Source organism: Mustela nigripes, chromosome 10 (assembly GCF_022355385.1).
Source record: "Mustela nigripes isolate SB6536 chromosome 10, MUSNIG.SB6536, whole genome shotgun sequence".
Taxonomy (NCBI): Eukaryota; Metazoa; Chordata; class Mammalia; order Carnivora; family Mustelidae; genus Mustela; species Mustela nigripes.
In genome coordinates, this window is record NC_081566.1 from 3,449,490 (window position 1) to 3,470,866 (window position 21,377).

The 21,377-nt window shown below is 46.6% G+C and overlaps 1 protein-coding gene across 2 annotated transcripts in view; it reads right to left on the minus strand.

Moving 5' to 3' along the window:
• The window catches only part of LOC132025351 (eEF1A lysine and N-terminal methyltransferase), a 30,689-nt gene that overhangs the window by 1,440 nt on the left and 7,872 nt on the right, over positions 1-21,377 (minus strand). Inside the window, exons 6-8 of one of the 2 annotated variants that reach the window (XM_059412458.1) lie at positions 20,863-21,078; positions 18,364-18,495; positions 12,864-13,427 (exon numbers count right to left, since the gene is read on the minus strand). In XM_059412458.1, coding sequence (XP_059268441.1) covers positions 13,411-13,427; positions 18,364-18,495; positions 20,863-21,078 — 365 coding nt within the window. In that variant the 3' untranslated portion in view covers positions 12,864-13,410. Of the gene's footprint in view, positions 1-12,863; positions 13,428-18,363; positions 18,496-20,862; positions 21,079-21,377 lie in introns of those variants that run through there. The other variant, XM_059412457.1, reaches the window with a different exon arrangement.

Genomic DNA, 21,377 nt, shown 5'->3' on the forward strand with positions numbered 1-21,377 from the left:
CAGGAAAAAAAAAAAAAACAGATGACAAAGGAAGCAAATGAAAAATCTGGGCTTTTCTTTTAATTATACCCACATGTTACTATTTATATTTTAAACCCAACAAAGGGGTTGCTTTAATATCCTATGGCAAAAACCAGGCAGACTCATAGCTTTACGAAATACACAGTAAAGCTACAAGTTTAATGATGAGCAAACCCCATCATCAGGTCCTGTATTCCAGGATCAGCCTCATGAAGGCAAGAAACCAGTGTCTGACAAACAGAAAAGACATCAGCAAGGTATCAAGCAAGATTAACTATGCTCGATGAACCACAGGGAAACTGATGATTTGTGCCAAACAACTAGAAAAAAATAAAGAATGCTCAGAACTGAGGCATATAGTTCTACCTAAAATTTCTCCTGCAAAAAATACACCTGAATTCGGGGATTTGGGTGTGGGTACGTATACAGATAAGAGAGCGTTCATGATGTATTTCAGCAGAGTGTCGAACGGCAATATATAGAATTCATTTAAAAAACGTCACATCACCATATGCTGCTTATGTCATCATCATACGTTTACAATTTCGTGTGTATCTTTTGAAGAGCCAGGAAGTCCGCTAAGTGCTTACATGTAACACACTTTAGCCTACTGTTTAATAATGTTGGCTTCCTTTTTGCTTTACAGAGAAAACTAAACCCCCCAAATATTTCGCTTCACAAAAAGCTCGAATCTGGGCAGAGCTTTCCGTCTTCCCGCTCCCGACTCCTCTTCCCTGTCCAGCACGTCCGGCTGGTGCGCGTCCACGGAAATACGTGACTTGCACGGACACGGCCTGGAGAGGCGGTGCACAAAAACTGTCCACCTGCAAGGACCCCTCACCTCGGGTCGCCGTCGCGCAGCGGGGCTGGCGCTCCTTCGGCCGAGACTCGACCGAGAGACGAACCCATCGCCTCCAGCACGGAGCTCGGTGCCCGCCCCGCCCGCGTCGGTCGCAGCAGGCCACGTCCCCCGCATCCTCCTAACTCCGGTCCGTCCGCCCCAGGGCCCACTCCCCATCCAGGCCGCCTCCCAGTCGCCTGCAGCCCGCCCCGCGCCCTCCACTGCTCCCTTCCCTCTGCCCCGAGCACCCCTCAATCGCCTCTCCTTGCCCTCAGCCGCCCCCTCCGGACACCCAGTCCTGGTGGCCCCCCACGGCTCCCGGCCCGAATCCGGCCTTTCCCCAGCCGGGGGTCGCTCCCCGCCCCGCCCCGCCCCCCCGAGCCCCGGGCCGGTCCCGCAGCTCCGGGCGGACGTTGGGAGGCGGCGGACCCGGGGCGTCGTCTCCGTTTCCTCCTCACAGCAGCCCCTCCCGTCCGCACGGCCGGCGCCGGTACCTGAGTCTCCCGGGGCGCTCCGGGCCGCTCTCCGGGGCGGGCAGCGCGGGCAGGGCGGGGGGCGGAGCGGGAGGCGCAGGGAGAAAGCGGGGAGGGGGAGACAGTGGGCGCGGACCCGCGTCGGCCGCTCCGCCGCAGCAGCGCCCCCGCTCATCGAGCCGATCGGCGCTCCGCGGCCGGCGCCAGGCGGAGGGGGCGGGCCCAGGCCGCGGAGATGGTCGAGGGAGTCGAGCGAGCGGCGCGTGCGGGCGCCCGGGGGAGGAGCCGGAGCTCGGGGGAGGAGCCGGAGCTCGGGGGAGGAGCCGGAGCTCGGGGGAGGAGCCGGAGCTCGGGGCCTGGTGCGCAGCCGGGGCCCCGGGGCTGAAGAGGCGGAGTGGGACACCAGGAGGGTGGCTCGCAGCTGCAGCACCGCTTCAGTCGGCTGGGGCCTTTTCGGGCGACGTGTGACCCTGGTTTACCGGTGCAGCCGGACCAGCAGGGAGACTGGGGGTGCCAACCCCGCTAACCCCGACTCCTCACTCCGGGCGCTCGGAACGCCTGCTCCGGAGGGAGACGGGCGCGAGGTTGCACAGCTGCTTGGGACAGACTTGGGACGAGGACTCGGTGTTCTTCCCCCTGCATCCTTACTTGAACCGGAAATAACTAGGTCACTAGGTCCGGACACCCTAGCCTTCAGGTCTCCGCTGGGAAGTCACCCTGTGTGGCCACTCCGGCGCTCCTTCACCGCCCAGCGCCCGGGCCAGGACAGCGACGTCTGGGCGCGGCAATCCAGAACCACGCCAGATCGGTTTTCCTTTCTCGTGTTCCACTTGTCCATGCCTCCCACACACACCGCAGCCGCACTGTTTACTCATTTCTCCCCTTTGTCGTCTGGACTACGCATCTTCCTCAATACCAGTAGGTCCCTGCTGATGGTGTATTTTTAAGTCAAAACATTGTAACTAGTTAAAAGAGGCCTTGCGAGGACAATGACTCTCAACACAGTTACCTAAAGTTGAAATCACCTGTAAAGCTTTAAAAATGACGATGCCCAGGCACTACTTTGAGATTCTCACCCAGCTGGCCGGCGAAGCTGAGAAACCTGAACCCTGGGTTCTCCAACTGAAGCTCCTGAAAGCCTGGTGTTAGACTCCGCTATCTGTGAGGACGGTCCTCAGACCCAGGCTGACTTGGACCTAGAAGGGAAGCTCCTTAAAGTTTGTTTCCTGCCGAGGCATGACGGTGAGACTACTCCAGACTCCAGAGGCCGCCAAAGTTATTTTTTTCTTCCACAATTTATTTTGTATCTGTAACTCTGCTTGTTATGAAGTGCTTCCCTGCTTTGGTGCCTTACCAATTCGAGCCTGAGGCAGTTACAGAATTAGCCCTTCTTAAACCACAATTTGACATGATTTTCAGTTGTAGGGGCACCTCATTTCATAGCTTCTACGAATAATTCCTTTTTTAAAAAAATTTTATTTTACATATATATTTCTATGTTATATATATAACATACACATATTTATAAGTATATGGAGCATTTGAGAGTGAGTCCCCGGAATGGGGGTAGAGCCAGAGGGAGAGGGAGTGAATCTCAACCGATGAGCGAGGCAGGGCTCAATCTCAGGCCTCAGAGATCAAGACCCAAGCAAAAATCAAGAGCCCCACACTTAACAGCCGGAACCACCCAGGTGTCCCTTCTTGGTTTTGTTTTAACTTGTAATTCTTCAGTTCTGCCAACCATTTTGGTATGATTGCTTAGGGGAGGGGTAACACTAGCCCCACCCCTCAGTCACCCAAACAAAGTCCCTTTGACTATCCCCAACATATCTGAAAGCTCAGAAAAATGTCATTTTACAGTTACTATGAATCAGATATATCAGTAAGTGAAAGCATATAAACAGCACGGGATATAGGGTTCCAGTCTCACCAGCCTGAAGTATTTGTTTTTATACCCTATTTTCTCTTCCTTGAGTTTCAATTACTCACATGTTGGTCCTCGGAATTTTCTTATCATTTCTCTTTCAACATGAGACCTTCCGCCTTAACTGGGCCTGGTGTCCTCTGAGCCAGAGATCTTTTGTTTTACCCTAATACTAAATCTCTAGGCTTCTACTGGATTGGAGAAGGGATTCTGAGGATTTGATTCTTGAACAACTTTTCTATCATTCCTTCTGTTTTTAGCTCACATCAGGCTCAGAGCTACCTAGCCCTTCCAATTCCTGAGCCTTGAACAGGGTTTAGCGTGTAAATCGCGTTGCTTCATGGTCAGTTTAGGGTTCCTGTATCAAGTCTGCTAAGGTAATTGTCACTGATTCACCTACTTTTCAGATTTCAGTATTTTGCTGCTATCGTCTCTGTTCCCACACGGCAGGAAAAAAATGCAAATCAATTACAAGCATGTTAACAACTGTCAACATCAGTCAAATACCATTTTTCATCTATCAGTGACTGGGAAGGAAAGAGTTAATAAGCAGCAGCTCTGCAATCTCTTCCCTCCCATTATGGAGGAATGCTTCCTAGGAAAGCAAGCAAGCACGGGATTCTTAGAATATGGTAATAACAGACTTCCTGGTAAACAAACTAGTATCTCCCAGTAGGAGAGTTTGTATCTATAGAGTTCTTTTAGCAGGACAGCCTTGGGCTGGACTGTTTATGGTAAACACAGCAGGAATCTGTGGATCTGAGGTGCATGACTGGAAAATATCACGTAAGTTGCAGAACTTAGCATGTAATGGAGCTGTGTTTCATAACTGAGTTGGTTCCTCCTGTAAGTGAGGTGACTGCATACCTTACTCAGAAACCACCTCCGTTATTTTGGGCAGAGGTGCATCCAAAGCAGGAAGAAAGGACCCAAGGAACAGCACCAAGAGTCCTGGATCTCATCCTATTTTGTCTGTGCCTCTTGGTTACTGGTGCCTTGGAAATTAGTGAAGCTTGAAATTAGGTAAGATCTGTGATTTCCGAGTTGTGAGTCTAATTTGAAATGTTGATCCTTGTGTTAGCTCAGTGGCAGAGATTAAATAGTTTGACAATATGGTGTTGAAGGTATGCACCTGTGGTATTACGGGGTAAGAGGCTAACGAGGTGGGAAGAAGGAGCTTTCTTAAAAACACTGTTGGTGGAAGTATAAATTGGTACAATTTTTTGAAGTTCAGGGTGACAATACATGTCAAAAATGTACACAAAGTTCCTTTTGACCTAACAATTCCACTTCTAAAACTTATCCCATATATAAACTTACACAAATTGTATGAAGGCATTTTCTAAGAATATTCTTTAAAGGATTTTTGGAACAAGACTGGAAAAAAAAAAAAAAAAACCACGAAAAGAAACTTAACTGTCCCACAGAAGGAAATGTTTGGTATATCCATTCTGTTGAACAGTATACAGCCATTAAAATGAAGTAGATCTACGTGTATTGACTTGGAATATCTATATGTTACTGTAAGGTGAGAAAAGCAGGTGCAGAACAACATGGAGACTCCGCTTCCATGTGGGCATCACAAACAAACAAAAACACACAAGGGCTGGGAATCTAATAGAGAAGATGTTTTGAACTGAACTGTGTCCTCCCCACCCCCTCCTAATCCATATGTTGAAGCCCTAATTCATAAAGTGACTGTATGTAGAAACCGGGCCTTTAGGTAATGAAGCTTAAATGTGGCTGGTCATAAGAGTGAGGCCCTAATCTGATAGGGCTGGTGTCCATATGGGTGGGCACAGAGATGATGCCATGTGAGGACACCTTGAGAAAGTGGCCTTCCACAAGCTAGGAAGAAAGGTTTCACCAGAAACCAATCCTGATGCCACCTTCATCTTGGACTGCTAGCCCCTACAACTGTGAGAAAATTTCTGTTGTTTAAGCCATCTGGTCTATGGTATTTTGTTATAAAAACCCCAGCAGACTAATACAGAAAGGAAACCTTTCCTAATTGTGTGGTATTTTGTACCATGAGAATATTTTGGGTGGCTCAGTCATTACTGCCTTCAGCTCGGGTCATGATTTTAGGGTCCTGGGATCGAGCCCTGTATTGGGCTCCCTGCTCAGTGGGAAGTTGGCTTCTCCCTCTCCCACTCTCCCTGCTTGTGTTCCCTCTCTCACTGTGTGTGTGTGTGTGTGTCTCTATCAAATAAACAAATAAATAAAACCTTAACAAAACAAAACAAAAACTACAGATTTTCTTTCTCATTGAAATTTGGACTAGTTGTTGACTGGTTAATTTAAGAAATTGGCTAAAGTGGTAAGGATCATTTAAAAAGGCAGATATAGGGGCACCTGGGTGGCTCAGTGGGTTAAAGCCTCTGCCTTCAGCTCAGGTCATGATCCCAGGGTTCTGGGATCGAGCCCCACGTCGGGCTCTTTGCTCAGCAGGGAGCCTGCTTCCCCCTCTCTCTCTGCCTGCCTCTCTGCCTACTTGTGATCTCTGTCAAATAAATAAATAAAATCTTTAAAAAAAAAAAAAGACAGATATACTTTAACCTTTTTATTTTGACTCAAATGTATCATTATACATTTACTCACTAATCTTTGAAACCGGGCCAAGACCTTTTATCTGAAAATGAATCTGTTGGTTGGAGCACCCCAGTGTCCTTATTATGAATTGCACTGTTTTAATTGTTCACAATTGTCAGTTTCTTTTTATTCCCAAGTATAGCAAGAATTTAAAAAAGACAAGATCGGGGCGCCTGGGTGGCTCAGTGGGTTAAGCCTCTGCCTTCGGCTCAGGTCATGATCTCAGAGTCCTGGGATCGAGCTCTGCATCGGGCTCTCTGCTCAGCAGAGAGCCTGCTTCCTCCCCTCTCTCTGCCTGCCTCTCTGCCTACTTGTGATCTCTCTCTCTGTCAAATAAATAAATAAAATATTTTTTTTAAAAAAGACAAGATCTTTTGATCTTGAGATGAACTGTGTAACTTATGGAAGGCAAGAGAATTGTGAAGCTGGGCACACTAGTGCTATATGTTTAAGGTGAGATCAATATTTTATCAAAATGGGCTGCATAATTTTGCCCTTATAATAGAAATTAGGGAGTTGATTCTTTTTAAGATTTTATTTATTTATTTGTCAGAGAGAGCGAGCGAGAGTGAGCACAGGCAGACACTGGAAGGCAGAGTCAGAGGGAGAAGCAGGCTCCCTGCGGAGCAAGGAGCCCGATGTGGGACTCCATCCCAGGATGCTGGGATCATGACCTGAGCCGAAGGCAGCTGCTTAACCAACTGAGCCACCCAGGTGTCCCTAGGGAGTTGATTCTTAAAGCATTCTATAGATGAAATCTGTCAGGTCTAATGTCTTGTGATAATCTTATCTGATTTAGGAGGCTTTCGTCTGTTGATGGTCAACTACAAATTTAATTTCTTGCTCAAGATGGTAATATTAGTCTTGGGTGCTGTATCAAGGAAGATAAATTCACCCATCAGATAAGTGACAGGCATTCTGTAAAAGTCTGGGATATAAAGATGGTGAACAGTGTTAGCTGTTCCAAGACCTTACAAACTTACATAGAAACACAAGACTAAGCAACTATTAAAAACTGAGTATATTATAGGGGCTCCTGGTTGGCTCAGTTGGTAGAACTTGTGAATCTTGATATTGGGGTTGAGTTTAAGCCCCATGTTGGGTGCAGAGATTACTTAAAATCTTTTAAAAAACTTGAGTGAAGTTACAGATTCAAATGAACAATGGAGCGTGTATGGGTGTGTATACACATACACACCCATACTTTAGCAGACAGATTTGCCTAAGGTGATCTATTAGTATCAATCATGATTTACTTTATTAGAGTTTAACAATAAATTAAAACCACAAGGGCAATCAAGCAGAGATGCCGATATACCTCAGGAAGAGAAGCCGCCATTACCATTTCTAGGTATGAAGAGGCAAGGGAAAAGTCAACAGAACAAGGCAAGAGCCACAGTTGTAGAGGAGGGGCTGTCTCACACGATGGTCATAGATAGAGGAATGCTGCCATTGCCAAGACAGCTCAGACCCATTTCTCTTTCCACTCTCGTCAACCAAGTGAGCCCCATGCAAAAAGAGAAGCAAGGTGGTCAAGTCTGCCCTTGTGTTTATACACACTTTTCTTTGGAGAGAGTATTTTAGCATTCACAGAGCACGGGAATCCTCAGCTTCAACTATCATCTCTACGAAGAATCTGAGGAAGCACCAATGCAAGGAAAAGGGCACTTAGGAGAGCGAGGGGATTAGAGGATAAGGACAGCGGCCAATAAGAAGTGGTCAGAGTGGGGTACCTGGCTGCCTCAGTCAGTAGAGCATGCGATTCTTGATCCTGAGGTCATGAGTTCAAGCCCCACATTGGGGGTAGGGTTTACTTAATAAAATAAATTTTTTAAAAAAGTGGTCAGAGCAGTAGACATAACAATGAAGATAGGGCAGTGTAAAACAAAGAGGAATGGTTATTAACATCAAAAACTTCAGGGGTGCTTGGCTGGCTCTGTCAGAAAAGCATACAACTCTTGATCTTGGGGTTGTGAATTTGAGCCCCATACTGAGTACAGAGATTACTAAAAGAAAATATAAACTTTTAAAAAGCCTGTTAAAATTATTTTTAAAAAGCTTCAGAGAAATTGGTGGGGGTGGAGGAAGGTGGGAATGAAGGCTAGAAAAAGCCATTAAATTTGTTGACTCATAGACCATTATTGATCTTCAAGAAGTATTTTAGTAACATTATGGATGTGGAATCCATATTGTAAGAGTTATGTTTTAGTGGAATTGCAGATTATAGATTCCACTTTCAAGAAATTTAATGGTAGGGGCGCCTGGGTGGCTCAGTGGGTTGGGCCTCTGCCTTTGGCTCAGGTCATGATCCCAGAGTTCTGGGATTGAGTCCCACATCGGGCCCTCTGCTCGGCAGGGAGCCTGCTTCCCCACTCCCTCTCTGCCGGCCTCTCTCTCTACTTGTGATCTCTGTCTGTTAAATAAATAAATGACATCTTTCAAAAAAAAAAAAAAAAGAAAAGAAAAGAAATTCAATGGTAAAGGGAAATGACACATGAAGTTGCAGTTCAAGCAGCAGTAAGATCAAGGTACAATCAGAAATAACCAAATTTAGGAATGAGGAGTGAGGAGCCAGGATGAGCGTGAGATTAAAATGCAAATCAAAAAGGAAACACGGATGGGTGATGTCCCTGCAGAGGTCTAAGGACCAGGGTCGGAAGAGCACCAGAGGTGAGCTTGGGGCACGACAGAGACATAATCCTTTCTTGGAGGCCAGAGGAAAGGAAGTGACTAACAATAAAGCTGTAGACTGATTTCGAAAAGGAAAAGAGAGAAGTTAAGGGAAATTCACAAGATAACCTCAAAATGGTCAGTAAAACTCAAGCAAGGTCTTATATGAAGGGTCAAGGAAGCAATGCTGGAGTTGGCAGTGTAAAGAAAATGGAGAAGGTTTGGAACTTGGCAACATAGTGAACAAAAGATTGGATACCAGCTGAGAAGACCCAGGCTAGAATCGTGATTTTAACTGCTCCTTTAAATCAAGGACGTGGTCTTAGATTCCCTTTTTTTTTTTTTTTTTTTTTAAGATTTTATTTATTTATTTGAGCCGAAGGCAGAGGCTTTAACCCACTGAGTCTCACCCAGGCGTCCCTTAGATTCCTTTTAATTCTCCACTGTACCTTGCACAGGGCAAGCACACAATAAATTTATTGACTGGACTGACTGTGCTTTTTAAAGCTTGCTTTTGAATGAGCAGAGAAGACAAAAGAAAGAAAATAAGGGAAGTGACAATAAAAGAAAATGTTTTAGCCTTCCCAGAGCATGGGAATCCTGGAAGCACTCTGCTTGCCTAATGACCTTCAAGTCACTTACTTTCAAAACTGGTTTCATTTCCCAGGCAGCAAAAGAGGAGGAATAATCTCTGCTTCCTTGAGGTCTTCTAAGAATATCATAAACTCCTCATGAAATAATATTTATACAATCTTTTGGTCACCTTATAAACAATAAAGACATTTTCCATTTTTATAGATTTGCTTTTCTCTGAACTGTTTCCCTATTATTGTAGATTGACTCGCAAGAGTTTGGCCTATTGGCATTGATTTTCACCTGGTATTTCAAGATAACAGGAGGGGAAAAAAGAATATGAGCAGTGGAAATTTGTGACTTAAAAAAATAAAATGAAGAAACAAAAAGAAACAGAGGCAGCTTGATTACTTTAAACCTCAGTCAATATCACTGCCCTTAAATATTTAAATAAATTTTATTTTGGGATTCCGCAGTCATTTCAGCTCACCAGTGTATCTGAAGTTGCATTTGAATTTCCTAATGCATTTCTTAGAGGCACTTTATCTTTGTACCTTTACTTACAAAGTGTAAACAAGCAAAGTAATTTAAACAAGTGTTACCAGCAAACAACTCTGAATCATCCATGGCTTGCCATGTCATATCAGATTTTTCCCTATGTTGTGGTAGAATGCATGTCTATTTTTTTTTAAAAAGATTTTATTTATTTATTTGACAGAGAGAGAGCACAAGTAGGCAGAGCACCAGGCAGAGGGAGAGGGAGAAGCAGGCTCTCCGCTGAGCAGGAAGCCCAATGCAGGACTCAGTCCCAGGACCCTGGGATCATGACCTGATCTGAAGGCAGCCATTTAACCTACTGAGCCACCCAGGCACTCTGCATGTCTATTTTTAACATTAATAATAAATGAGTTTTCCTTCTGGCCCTGGTTATGTTGTTGTTTTGAATTTATTAAGCATCGAACTCTACCTGTTTTAAAAGGAAAATAAAATTAACCAGAAATATTCACAGCATATTTTCTGTGACTCTGAAATCATCTTTATCAGCTTAGAAGATCTACTTTAGTATTAAGCAGGCCCAGGTCTGAAACATGGCATATGAAACTAACTATAGGATATCTGTCTGGCATCAAACTCAATGATAACCATCTGCATGGAATGATTTTAAGAAAACTCTCTGGTAATCGCAGAATCACCCTCTCCCATCCTTTATAGAAAGAGCAATAACAAGTTTTCCAATCATTTTCTAAATAGTAAACTTAAAAACACACCTGTGCTTAGAATTATTTTGGAGAATTCCTGAGAAATTATTCTCAAAAAAAAAGAACTCATCTGTATGTTCTAGAGCCTGTTTACTGCAACACAGTACTTAAAAGTATACTCTTTTTTTTTTTTTTTTTTTTTTAAGTTTTATTTAAGCAATCTCTACACCCAACATGGGGCTCGAACTTATGACCCTGAGAGTCACACACTCTTCCAGCTGAGCCAGCCAGGCATCCCAAGAGTATACTCTTGAAGACAAACGTATGAAACATTATAAAAGTTTGCTTTTTTAAAATGTGCACACACATCCTTTGAGTCTGTACTGGATCTCAGGATTCTGGCACTGACCACATGCTCCAGAGATGCAACTGTGGCATGGCTGAGTCAATGTCAGCGATCGTGTGCACAGACACACTTCCCCATTTGCTTCCTGATTCCCCCCAGACCACTTTGAACTTGAAGTTACTGTATTTTTGGTTCCAGAATTTCCAATTTAAAATAGATTCTAATTCTCTTGTCAAATTATCCATGTTTCCTCTATTTTTTTGAACATTTTATTCAGAGTCCTTGTCTGCTTATCTAATCCTGGATTAGGATTAGGTAATCCAGGATTACCTATGGGATGGCTTCTATTGTATTTTTTCTCGGTTTTTAGTCATAAAGCTCCTAACTCTTGGTATACCTAATAGTTTCAAATATTCAATATTGATTATTGAGTATAATTGTGTATTAAAAATTAAGTATCAATTATTAAGTGTAAGAAATACTGAATGTACTTATGTGATATCATCCTTCTCCAAAAACGATTCACTCTTATCTCTGCTAATAAAGTATGCTAAATAAAAAAAAGCCTCTGAAAAACAGTGATTTTATCATCTCAGCCTCCTACCCCAAAATAGTTTTGGAATTCAGCAAAATTTTGAGAAGAAAACTATCTGAGTCTCCCAAGTCCCCACTATTCCCTTATTGCTGAGATCCTGGCTAAGACTACAGTTTTGTCTTTCCAGTCCTGTGAGACCCCAGAGCATAACTGGTTTGCTTGTGTTGTTCCCCAACAATGGTCCTTAGCCTAGGCAAAGCCCAGATGTTCAGTATCTTTCCTCTCACCCAGGATCCATACACACCTTCGGGGAAAGAACAGCTGGAAGAGGTCAGCTCACTTTTTTGCAGTCCTTTCTCTAAAATCTTGGCCCTTCCAGTCTTACTGCTTTGCTTACACAGTTCTCTGATTGATTTATAGAGATGTTTCTGCTGTTTATTTGGTTTTTTCATTTTTAGAGGGAACAATGGTCTGCCTCAATTTACTCCATCATACTTGAAAGTGCAACTATATCTAAATCACTCTTAAAAGTACTGTAAAGAGGGGCGCCTGGGTGGCTCAGTCGTTAAGCATCTGCCTTCAACTCAGGTCATAACTGCAGGGTCCTGGGATCAAGCCCCTCACCTGGCTCCCTGTTCAGCGGGAAGCCTGCTTCTCCCTCTCCTACCCCTCTGTTTGTGTTCCCTCTCTCACTGCGTCTCTGTCAAATCAATAAAATCCTAAAAAAAAAAAAAAAAAAAGTACTGTAAAAAGATTAGCTCATTTGCCAGTGACTATGCAAGAACATAGAGGGTTTTCTAAAAGGAAGAGTTTCTTAGGTCCTTTCAGATACACCTCAGTAGTCAGAACTCACTACTCTTCACAGGTGCTGAGCAAGGGTGAGCAAGCGGAGGAGGATCCTGGTTTCTTCTTACTGACGGCACATTTATTCAGATGCTCGAACCAGCTCCCCTCCCGCCATATAGCACAGATTTAGTGGGAACATAAGAAGAATCTACTTATATTCTATATTTGTATATGTACATATGCTGCATCTAAACTTTTATATGTATGATATATACACATTCATCATTCCTCTTTCCCCTTATTAGAGTTGCAAAAATATTTTTGTTTTTCATTTTTAAAGCGAAGAAGATTCTGCATCACGGCTCAAACTCATTTCAAAGCTGAAGGCGTGATCCGTGAAAAGCTGGGTCTTAGAATCACAGTCACACATCACTGAGTTAAAGTGACATTACAAATCATCGTTCCCTGCTTTACATGCTATGGTCACAAGTATACAGGAGCAGGTATTTAGAAGGAATGGAATGATGTCAAAATACCTTCAAGAGATAAATTTCAAACTTTCTTCAGAGAATGAAAAGTTAAAGGGAAATAATAAATCATTTTATAATAAGTTGTTTTTTTTTTAAAGAATATAGTCAGGTTTCCCCTAAGGATGTAGCCAGACTTTCCAGTTCATTCTTTACATAATTATAGACTCAAGACAGTACCAAAAGTATAGGAAAATTGTCAGGACTATGAAGAGACATTTAGAACACTCCTGTTAAGTGACAGGCATTGTGTAGAACTTTTGCCAATCTGGTGAAGTCTAGGGACTGTCCTCTTATTAGAATAACATTTCGAAATGCATCAAAATAAAATATATAGAATTACAAAGGAAGGCAATTTATAATGTTATAAAATATATTTTTTTAAAGATTTTATTTATTTATTTGACAGAGAGATCACAAGTAGGCAGAGAGGCAGGCAGAGAGAGAGAGAGGAGGAAGCAGGCTCCCCGCCGAGCAGAGAGCCCCATGCGGGACTCGATCCCAGGACTCTGAGATCACGACCCGAGCCAAAGGCAGCGGCTTAACCCACTGAGCCACCCAGGCGCCCCTGTTATAAAATATTTTTAAAGATTTCTGATACACTAAGGTATATGCTTTATTAATTCATTACACAACAAAATCTAGTGCCAGACCCAACATCTACCATGATTTTGAATTAATAAGGCGCAAAAACAATATTTTAAAACATTATTATAATGTGATACAAAAATCTTAGTGATTCCAGTTGGTAATAAAATCACAGGTCCAGGGGCGCCTGGGCAGCTCAGTGGGTTAAAGCCTCTGCCTTCGCCTCCGGTCTCGATAACTGAGTCCTGAGATCGAGTCCTGGGATGGAGCCCTGCATCCGTCTCTCTGCTTGGCTGGGAGCCTGCTTCCTCCTCTCTCTCTGCCTTCCTCTCTGCCTACTTGTGATCTCTGTCTGTCAGATAAAATAAAATAAAATCTTAAAAAAAAAAAAATCACAGGTACAGCTACTACTACTGATGGTTATCTTGTGGAGATTGGTCTCCATTTATAGTTGAAGGAAATGCTAAATTTCGGTTCGAAGTTAGTGAAATTAAAGATGTGATCTTTTTCCCATCCAAGTGCACACATCCTCTGAATTCTATCCACAGGTCCTCAATGGTCCCCAGCTCCCCGACTCCAGGTACCTGTAATAGCCCCTCTGTGAGCCAGCCTTGCCTGACATTGTCCTGGTCCAGGTCCCCAGCTCCCCGACCTATGCCACCTGTGCGTGCACAGCCTCACTCTGTCAGCAGGTGTTTGTCTGCAGGACTCTGGAGCTCAGACTGGATGGAAAACACCTCAGAAGCTCCAAGGTGGATGAAGGCCACAGCCTCAAAATCTTTATGAGGTGGCAGCTGTAAAGTTGACAGTAAGTCCCCATTTGGATTGGTTGCTTGGTGGAGTCCCAGGCTTCTCCACGATTCAAGTCTCCCAAGTTGTCTCTCTTTTTTTTTAAAAGATTTTATTTATTTTATTTGACAGAGAGAAATCACAAGTAGGCAGAGAGGCAGGCAGAGACAGAGGGGGAAGCAGGCTCCCCGGCTGAGCAGAGCCCGATGCGGGGCTCGATCCCAGGACACTGAGATCATGACCTGAGCCGAAGGCAGCGGCTCAATCCACTGAGCCACCCAGGTGCCCCCCCCCCAAGTTGTCTCTTATTGGGGTATCCTGGCTCTCTCTCCAGCCTTGATCTGGCAACACCATCAAGACTCCTCTAGTTCTGCCTTTTTGTGGAATATGGACATTTGTGTAGGTTAGGTCTTGGAATGAGGCAGATGACATTGTATCCCCAAGAGCCTACTTCTGTGAACCAGACTCAGGGTGGGGGGAGCCCAGCCCCCTAAAATCACTCTGAAGCAGTCACTGGGCACAGACCTGGAGAGGCTGGCCCACAGGAAGACTCTTGGGGTACAGGCCTAGGCTCGTAGCTAGCCCTTCCTGTTCGTATTCCGCAGGTGCCCACATCCCCCCGTAAGCAGAATGAGAGTATATTAGACTGCCTTGTCAGACCGGGCTGGGCTGTTGTCTGGTGAATCCTCCAATAAGAAACCCAGGGGGCACGTCTGGTTATGCTTAGAGCAAGGTCTTGAAGATCAAAGCTTATGCCTAATGACAAGCCCTACTCAGTGAGGAATTTCCACTGTTAGAGCTCAAGGTCATTCACTGACTTGCTAGGGTGGGGCCATTAAGAAGAGACACCTGGGGGGCGCCTGGGGGGCTCAGTGGGTTAAAGCCTCTGCCTTCGGCTCAGGTCATGATTCCACGGTCCTGAGATCGAGCCCCGCATCGGGCTCTCTGCTCAGCGGGGAGCCTGCTTCCTCCTCTCTCTCTCTTCCTCCTCTCTGTCTAGTTGTGAATAAATAAATAAGATCTTTAAAAAAAAAAAAAAAAAAAAAAAAGGAAGAGACACCTGGAAGCCCTGACAACGGCTAGAGAAGCCCAGCCCGGAGCAGGCAGCAAGTCAAATGAGGACTAAATGTTGCCTATTTGCAGCTGCTACTTCAGAGTCCTTTTTCTCAGGAGGCAGGCTCTCTTTATTTGGGTAGCTACGCAGTTGGTTTGGGCTTGGGCCTAGCTTCCCCAGTGTGCAGAGTACTAGTTGTCCAAGGCTGGTTGAGAGGTATGTACTGCACATACAGGCACAGTGCATTCAAGGGTTGCAGAGATCTTGAGCAGGGTAAGGGTCTGGAAGGGCAAGATCACAGGATCAAGCTCTTGTTGAACAAGGTGTGGGCATAACTGGGAGCCCTAGCCTACACAAACACTCCTGTTCCTCATGAAGACAGAGCAAGATACTGGACTCCCGTGCCAGGGCAGAACAGACAGCTGGCTCACATAGCCTCCAATAAGAGACACCTGGAAGCTCTGGTTGCAAAAGCAGCCCAGGATGGGATCAAGATGGAAGTCTAAGTGGGGACTGACTGTTGCCAATTTGCAGCTGCCTCAGAATGATTTCTGGGGGTGGGATCCCTCCAGCTGGAGGCATGCAGGTGGTTGGGGGAGGGCAGTTTCCCAGGTCAGGGTGGGCTACCCACAGCCTGCTCTGGGGGAGTATACTGTGTATGCACGTGCCAAGGAGTTCAGGGTTGCCAGGTACCCGCAATGTAGCAAGGTCAAGAGGCCGACACAAGTGCAGATGTGTGAAGAACAAGGAATGGGCTTAATTTTAAGTCTTAGGCTATACAAATACACGCACTCTCCCTGAAGACAGAGCTGGAGCATACCGCATTCCTTCCATCAGCGCGGGCTGAGCGTCTGGCAGGTGACCCTCCCGTAGAGACGCCGGTGAGTCCCGCTTGCTAAAGAACCAGAGCCTGATCAAGTAGCAAGTGCGAATGGGGATGGTCAGCAATCTGCTGCCTCGGTGTCATTACTGGGGGTAGACTCAGTCCTTCCTGGAGGCTATTACGCCACTCGCTGGGTCCAGTCCTAGTCCCTGTGACTCTAGGGCCCTGCTGTCCAAAGTCTGCTGAATGTGTGCATCTGGCATATGCGTGCTGTTCAGGGAAGCCAGGATCTAGTATGGGACAGGGGTCGGGAGACACCAGAGCACAGGAGCGAACTCTTAGGGGATAGGGTTTATGCCCAACAGAAAGCCCTACAAGCCCAATAGGGAATACCCCCTGAAGGAAGACCCAAAGGTTATTCAACTGGCCTGCCAGAGAGCATCCAAGCAGTCTGGCCAGGATATCCTCCAATAAAAGATACCTGGGAGCCCTGATCACTGGAGAAACCTGGGATCCCAGTAGGGCAGCCCGTCAAAATGGGAACTGTTGTCCCTTTGCAGCTACCCCCTTGGAAGGATTTGGTGGGGCTGGGCTTCCTCCACGCAAGAGGCTATGTTGTGGCTGAGCTTGGCTCATACCTCCTAATGGTTTCTGGGGTGTGAGATCCTACCACCTTGGAGTCTGAGCACGTGGTTCTTCACTAAGATGCCCACAGTCCCATAAAGTTACAGCTGCAGCCCCTGGGATGACAAAGTGCATACTGGGCCCTCGGCAAGCACCCCGCACAGGGAAAGTGCCTGCTTTCAGATGTGCGAAACTCTGCCTAATTCCAAGCACAAGCATTCAAAAATATGAAAGGTCCCAATGAAGCAGAGCTAGAAAACTCTGGACTGTCTTGCAAGGGCAGAAATGAGTAAGTCACTGTATGAGGACAGCCTCCAACAGAGACACATGAAAGCCTGACTGTTGGAGGAGCCCAGGACACAAGCAGTTGGTCCAAACGGGGACTGAAAGTTCCCAGTATCAAAAGGAGCCTCAGAAATATTTTTCAGGGTATAAACTCTTCACACCCTGAGTCCATTGAATTGCCAGAGATCATCCAGAACTTTAGGGGCCTGGGCTGTTCCCTGAAGACCAAGGCTTGCTAACTGGCTGCCCACTGCCCAGGCATAGGAGGTGGCAGCTGAGAGGAGCAAAATGACAGGACAGGCTTGGCCCAGAAAAGGGGGCTATCTGGGATCCCTGCATCTGCCTCATTCTAACCTCATGCTCATAGTTCCCTAAAAGGCAGAGTTGGAGAAAATGGCCTGCCCGCTAGGCTGGGGCTAGAGCCTGAACCCCAGGCCCCACCAAGCAGTAAGATGCCCCTGGCACTGCTTAGTGGTGGAAAAGCCAGCAACCCTATCAGGCAGCCAGTCCCAAATTGGACTGGGTGCCTTCAGTTTCCAGCTGCTGCCTCAGAAGGCCTTTTGGGGCTGGGATCCCTTTGTCCACAAGGATCAGCATGTAACGGCATAGGCAGGAGCTCCACAAGCCTGGAGGGGCCGCAGTGCGCATGTACAAGCTGCCCAAGTCAGGGCAGTCAGAGCCGGGAGGAGGGCAAGTGTCTGGAAAAGTAGCCAGAGAATGGGCTGTCTCAGCTACAAGGCATGTGTATAAATCCCACGTGCAAGCTAGTCCGGCACGCACCGTCGCCCTGAAGGGAAAGCTGGAGGGTGTCTGGACTGTCAGGTGGCCACCTGGGGTGGTGCTCAACAAGACATACTGGAGCCCTCGTTACTGGTAAGCTCACGCCCGCTGGCAGCCGGTCTGAAAGGGGACTGACTGCTGTCCAAAGAAAGTAGCACCCTGAAAGAGGTTTGCTAGGGGCTGGTGGGCTCCATAGGACTGGAGGCTTAGCAGGTACACTGGGACCAACCAGAACTCCCCAGGCCTGGAGGGCCCCAGGTGCAGGCTACCTGGAAGCAGACTGTACCTGGGCCACCTGAGGAAGTTAGAGGAGAAGGGACCTGTATCAAGGCCAGTGTCTGGTGACACCAGGTCACTGGTGCAGGCTCTTGGTGGCTGGGAGGCACGTCTCATGCTTATGGCAAGCACCGATCTTTACAAATGCACAGGTTCCTTTTGGGGGCAGAGATGGAGGAGTCTGGACTTTATCACCAGGGCAGGGACTACGTATAAAAGTCCAAATAGGAAACAATCCAAATACCAACAACAGAATGGGGAAATGAATACGGTATAGTCACACAGTGCATACTAAACCACAGTATAAAGGAACAATGTACACACTATGGATGAAACAAAGATCATGTTAATGAAAGAGAAAAACACAAAAGGAATATATTCTGTAAGATTCCATTTACACAAAGAACAAAAATGGGCAAAACTAAGCAGTACCGACTGAAGTTAGGATGGGGTTCCCCTGGAGAGGAGGAGTTATAGGAGGAGGTGAGGGGTGGACCCTCTGGTGGGCTGCAAGTGTTCTGTGTTTTCAGAGTACACGGATGTGTTCACTTCGGGGAAATTCATCGAGCTACACACTTATGCACACTTTTCGTTAAAAAGAAAACAATTTTTAAAGGCTCCATCCCACCTCCCACCGCAACCTTTTGTACTTCCTACCTTCAGGAGTCAAGATGCTTTTGACCTTTTGCAGGAAAGGCTGGTCCACAAAAGCTGGTGGTGGGCAACTCATTCCCAGTGTTGGGTCCTTGCTGTCGACATCAAACATGACGACATTGTAGTGGGGCCGAGCTGGGAAAAGAGAAGCAATCAAGTCTTTGTCTAACACCATATACGTTCCTACACCACACGTGCCCTGTGACCTGTGGTGGCCACAGGCGGCTACATCAGAAGGATGACACGGCGCCATGGCTTGTCTGTAAGGACACTGAGTGACTGTCCAGGGGAGTCACTGTCACTCAGCGTTCTGCTGTGAGCTCCCCACATGACAGCCAGGGCTTTGACCTGATCTTTTCCTCCACATTTAAAAAGCACCTTCCAGAGATGCCTCGGTGGCTCAGTGGGTTAGGCCTCTGTCTTCAGCTCAGGTCGTGATCTCAGGGTCCTGGGATTGATCCCCGAACTGGGTTTAGGGATCTCTGCTCGGTGGAAAGCCTGCTTCCCCCCTCTCTCTGCCTGCCTCTCTGCCAACCTGTGATCTGTCAAATAAATAAACAAAATCTTTAAAAAATAAAAAAAATAAAAGCCCCTCCCATAAGCACACATATTCATCGGGTCCACACTAGCACCACTGCTACTTGGTTAAGAGTCTATCTGTACCAGTGATTTTCAATCCCAGCAGAACCTTAGGGTCACCTCAGAGTATCTGAAATACTTGGGAGAATCTGGGCTCCATTTCTGACCACCCGAGTCAAAAACCCTGGTGTGGGAAGGAACAGGTAGGTGGAGAGACAGGAAGCCTCAAGTATTTTTCTTTAACTCCCAGGTAATTCAAAATATAGGCACAGTTAAGAACTATTGATTTACACAAAGCAGCTGCCTAAGCCTTTAAGGACTGACCTAGCAAGTGGTTGCAGGGGAAAATGTTATCAAATTAAAGTTAGTGTATTTTTTCTAGTACCTGAATAACTACGGGCTCAAGAAAAAAGATCTAGCTACCTGGGTGAGAAAGAACGGGTGATGCGGGAGATGCTTCCCTTGCTCTAACGGAAACCGTTTTTACAGGGGTAACCTGCAATGCTACTGACTTGCAGCGAACTTTGAGACCACGATAATGGTTATTCAATAATTAATAAATATTGACTTAGGACTACTGCATGCCCATTACCGGGCATGGCACAGATCTCGTTTTGGTTTCTTAGAGAGCAGCAAAGTCCAAGGACAACCACTGCTCACATCTGTAGCACTGAGCCCTCTAACAACCTGGAAGGTGCTTGTTAGAGACGATTGCCGGGCTCTTCGGAACTGACTGACAGGCAGTAATGATGGCAACACATCACAGACTGAGCGTCTGCCATGAGCTTTGAGCAGTGTCAAAGATTTCCCACGTACTAGCTACGTTGGGCCTGAGTCCCCACATGGGCCCCAGCCTCAGAGAGGTAACTTGTAAAGCTCTGATAGACTTAGACACACTTCATAGAAAGTTCAGCTTGCAATTAAAATTCCTGCACCAAAATACTCACCCCAGGCACCCTGCTCTACCACACCCTAACTGGGAGATGCTCTGATCCAGTGAGAACCAGAGGGTGAGGTATGGAACAGACAGACCAGGAAGGGTGTGTGGCTCAAGCTCCCAGGTTCACTTAAGACAGAACCGACCTGGCTGACTTCTCCCTGAGGGACCCATGCTCCGGAGAGCCTACATAGAACGTGGCAAAAGGAGCACAGGAGCTATTGCAGAACATTAATATGCCTTTGTCCTAAGTCTGAGATAGGAAACATTAGAGCAAAATGGAGCCTTAACTCCAGCACAGCAGGGCCGCCACCACCCCACTGAGCAGCCTCTGCTTCAGCGTTTCTCAACCTCAGCACCACTGACACTGGGAACAGGTAATTCTCTGTCAAGGGTGGCTGTCCCGTGCACGGCAGGATGTTAAGCAGGATCTCTGGTCTCTACTCACTTGCTGCCGGAAGCGCCCTCACCCTGTGCTTACGAGGGCCAACGACACGTCTGTACACACAGCCCGGCGCCTCCAGGGGTACAAGCACTGATCTACATGAACGCTGGCTGGCTCTCTCTCTGCTTCACCCCCAGCTGAAAGACTGAATAAACAACCCCCCACACACCCCCCAACTTTTCTTCCCCTTTTCCTCACCCAGCTACACACCTTAGGGGTTCCTTGGGAGATTGAGGAAGTGGCAAGGACACAGAGTCAGAAGAGAACCGGGAGAAAAACCCACTGATCCGTTAGCACCCCAAGGGCCGAGATGGTCGATTTTCCTTGTTGCTGTATCCCGACCGCCCAGCTCAGTGCCGAGGACGTGGCCAGCACTCCAGACTTACTGAACCAGTACATCACCAATGAATGAACAGATCAACGGGCGAAAGACTGGGACAACGTTAATTGTCATAGATGAAGCCTAGAGGCCCGTGCAGGTCTGCTGACTTTGAGGACTCTTCTCCCAACACCCTTCCAAATTCTCCGAAAGCTGTAGTACCTTCTCTTCCCGCCAGGCTGGTAATGTAGTCCAGGCCGTCTGCAATATGGACCTTCATCCGATCGCTCTGGGAGAAGCCAAACCACTGGGTGGCCACTTCCAACATGCAGGGGTCGATCTCCACAGCATCAATACAGGACTTCGGGAAATGATCGTGAACAAACAGAGGGAGGCTGCCCCCACCCAGGCCTACTACCAACAACGCCAGTGGGGTCTCTGCAATAAAGGAATAAAGAATCATTTGACAATCTGCCCACTGAAAGCTTTGTACTAGCCTTGGGGAGGGCTAAGGAGGGAGCTGGATTATTTGCTCTGCCCAGGGGATACAAGATTTAGGGGCCCAGCCTCTCTGTCTCATCCCAGAAATTTAGGGGCCAATCTGACATCTGAAAACTCAACCCTGGCCTCACAATCCTTTCTCTACTACATCCAGAAGCTGAACCAGTGTGTTATTATTACAGAGCCTTAAAGATCCCAAAGCTCTCAGCTGATATCATACCAAGAATCCCCACCAT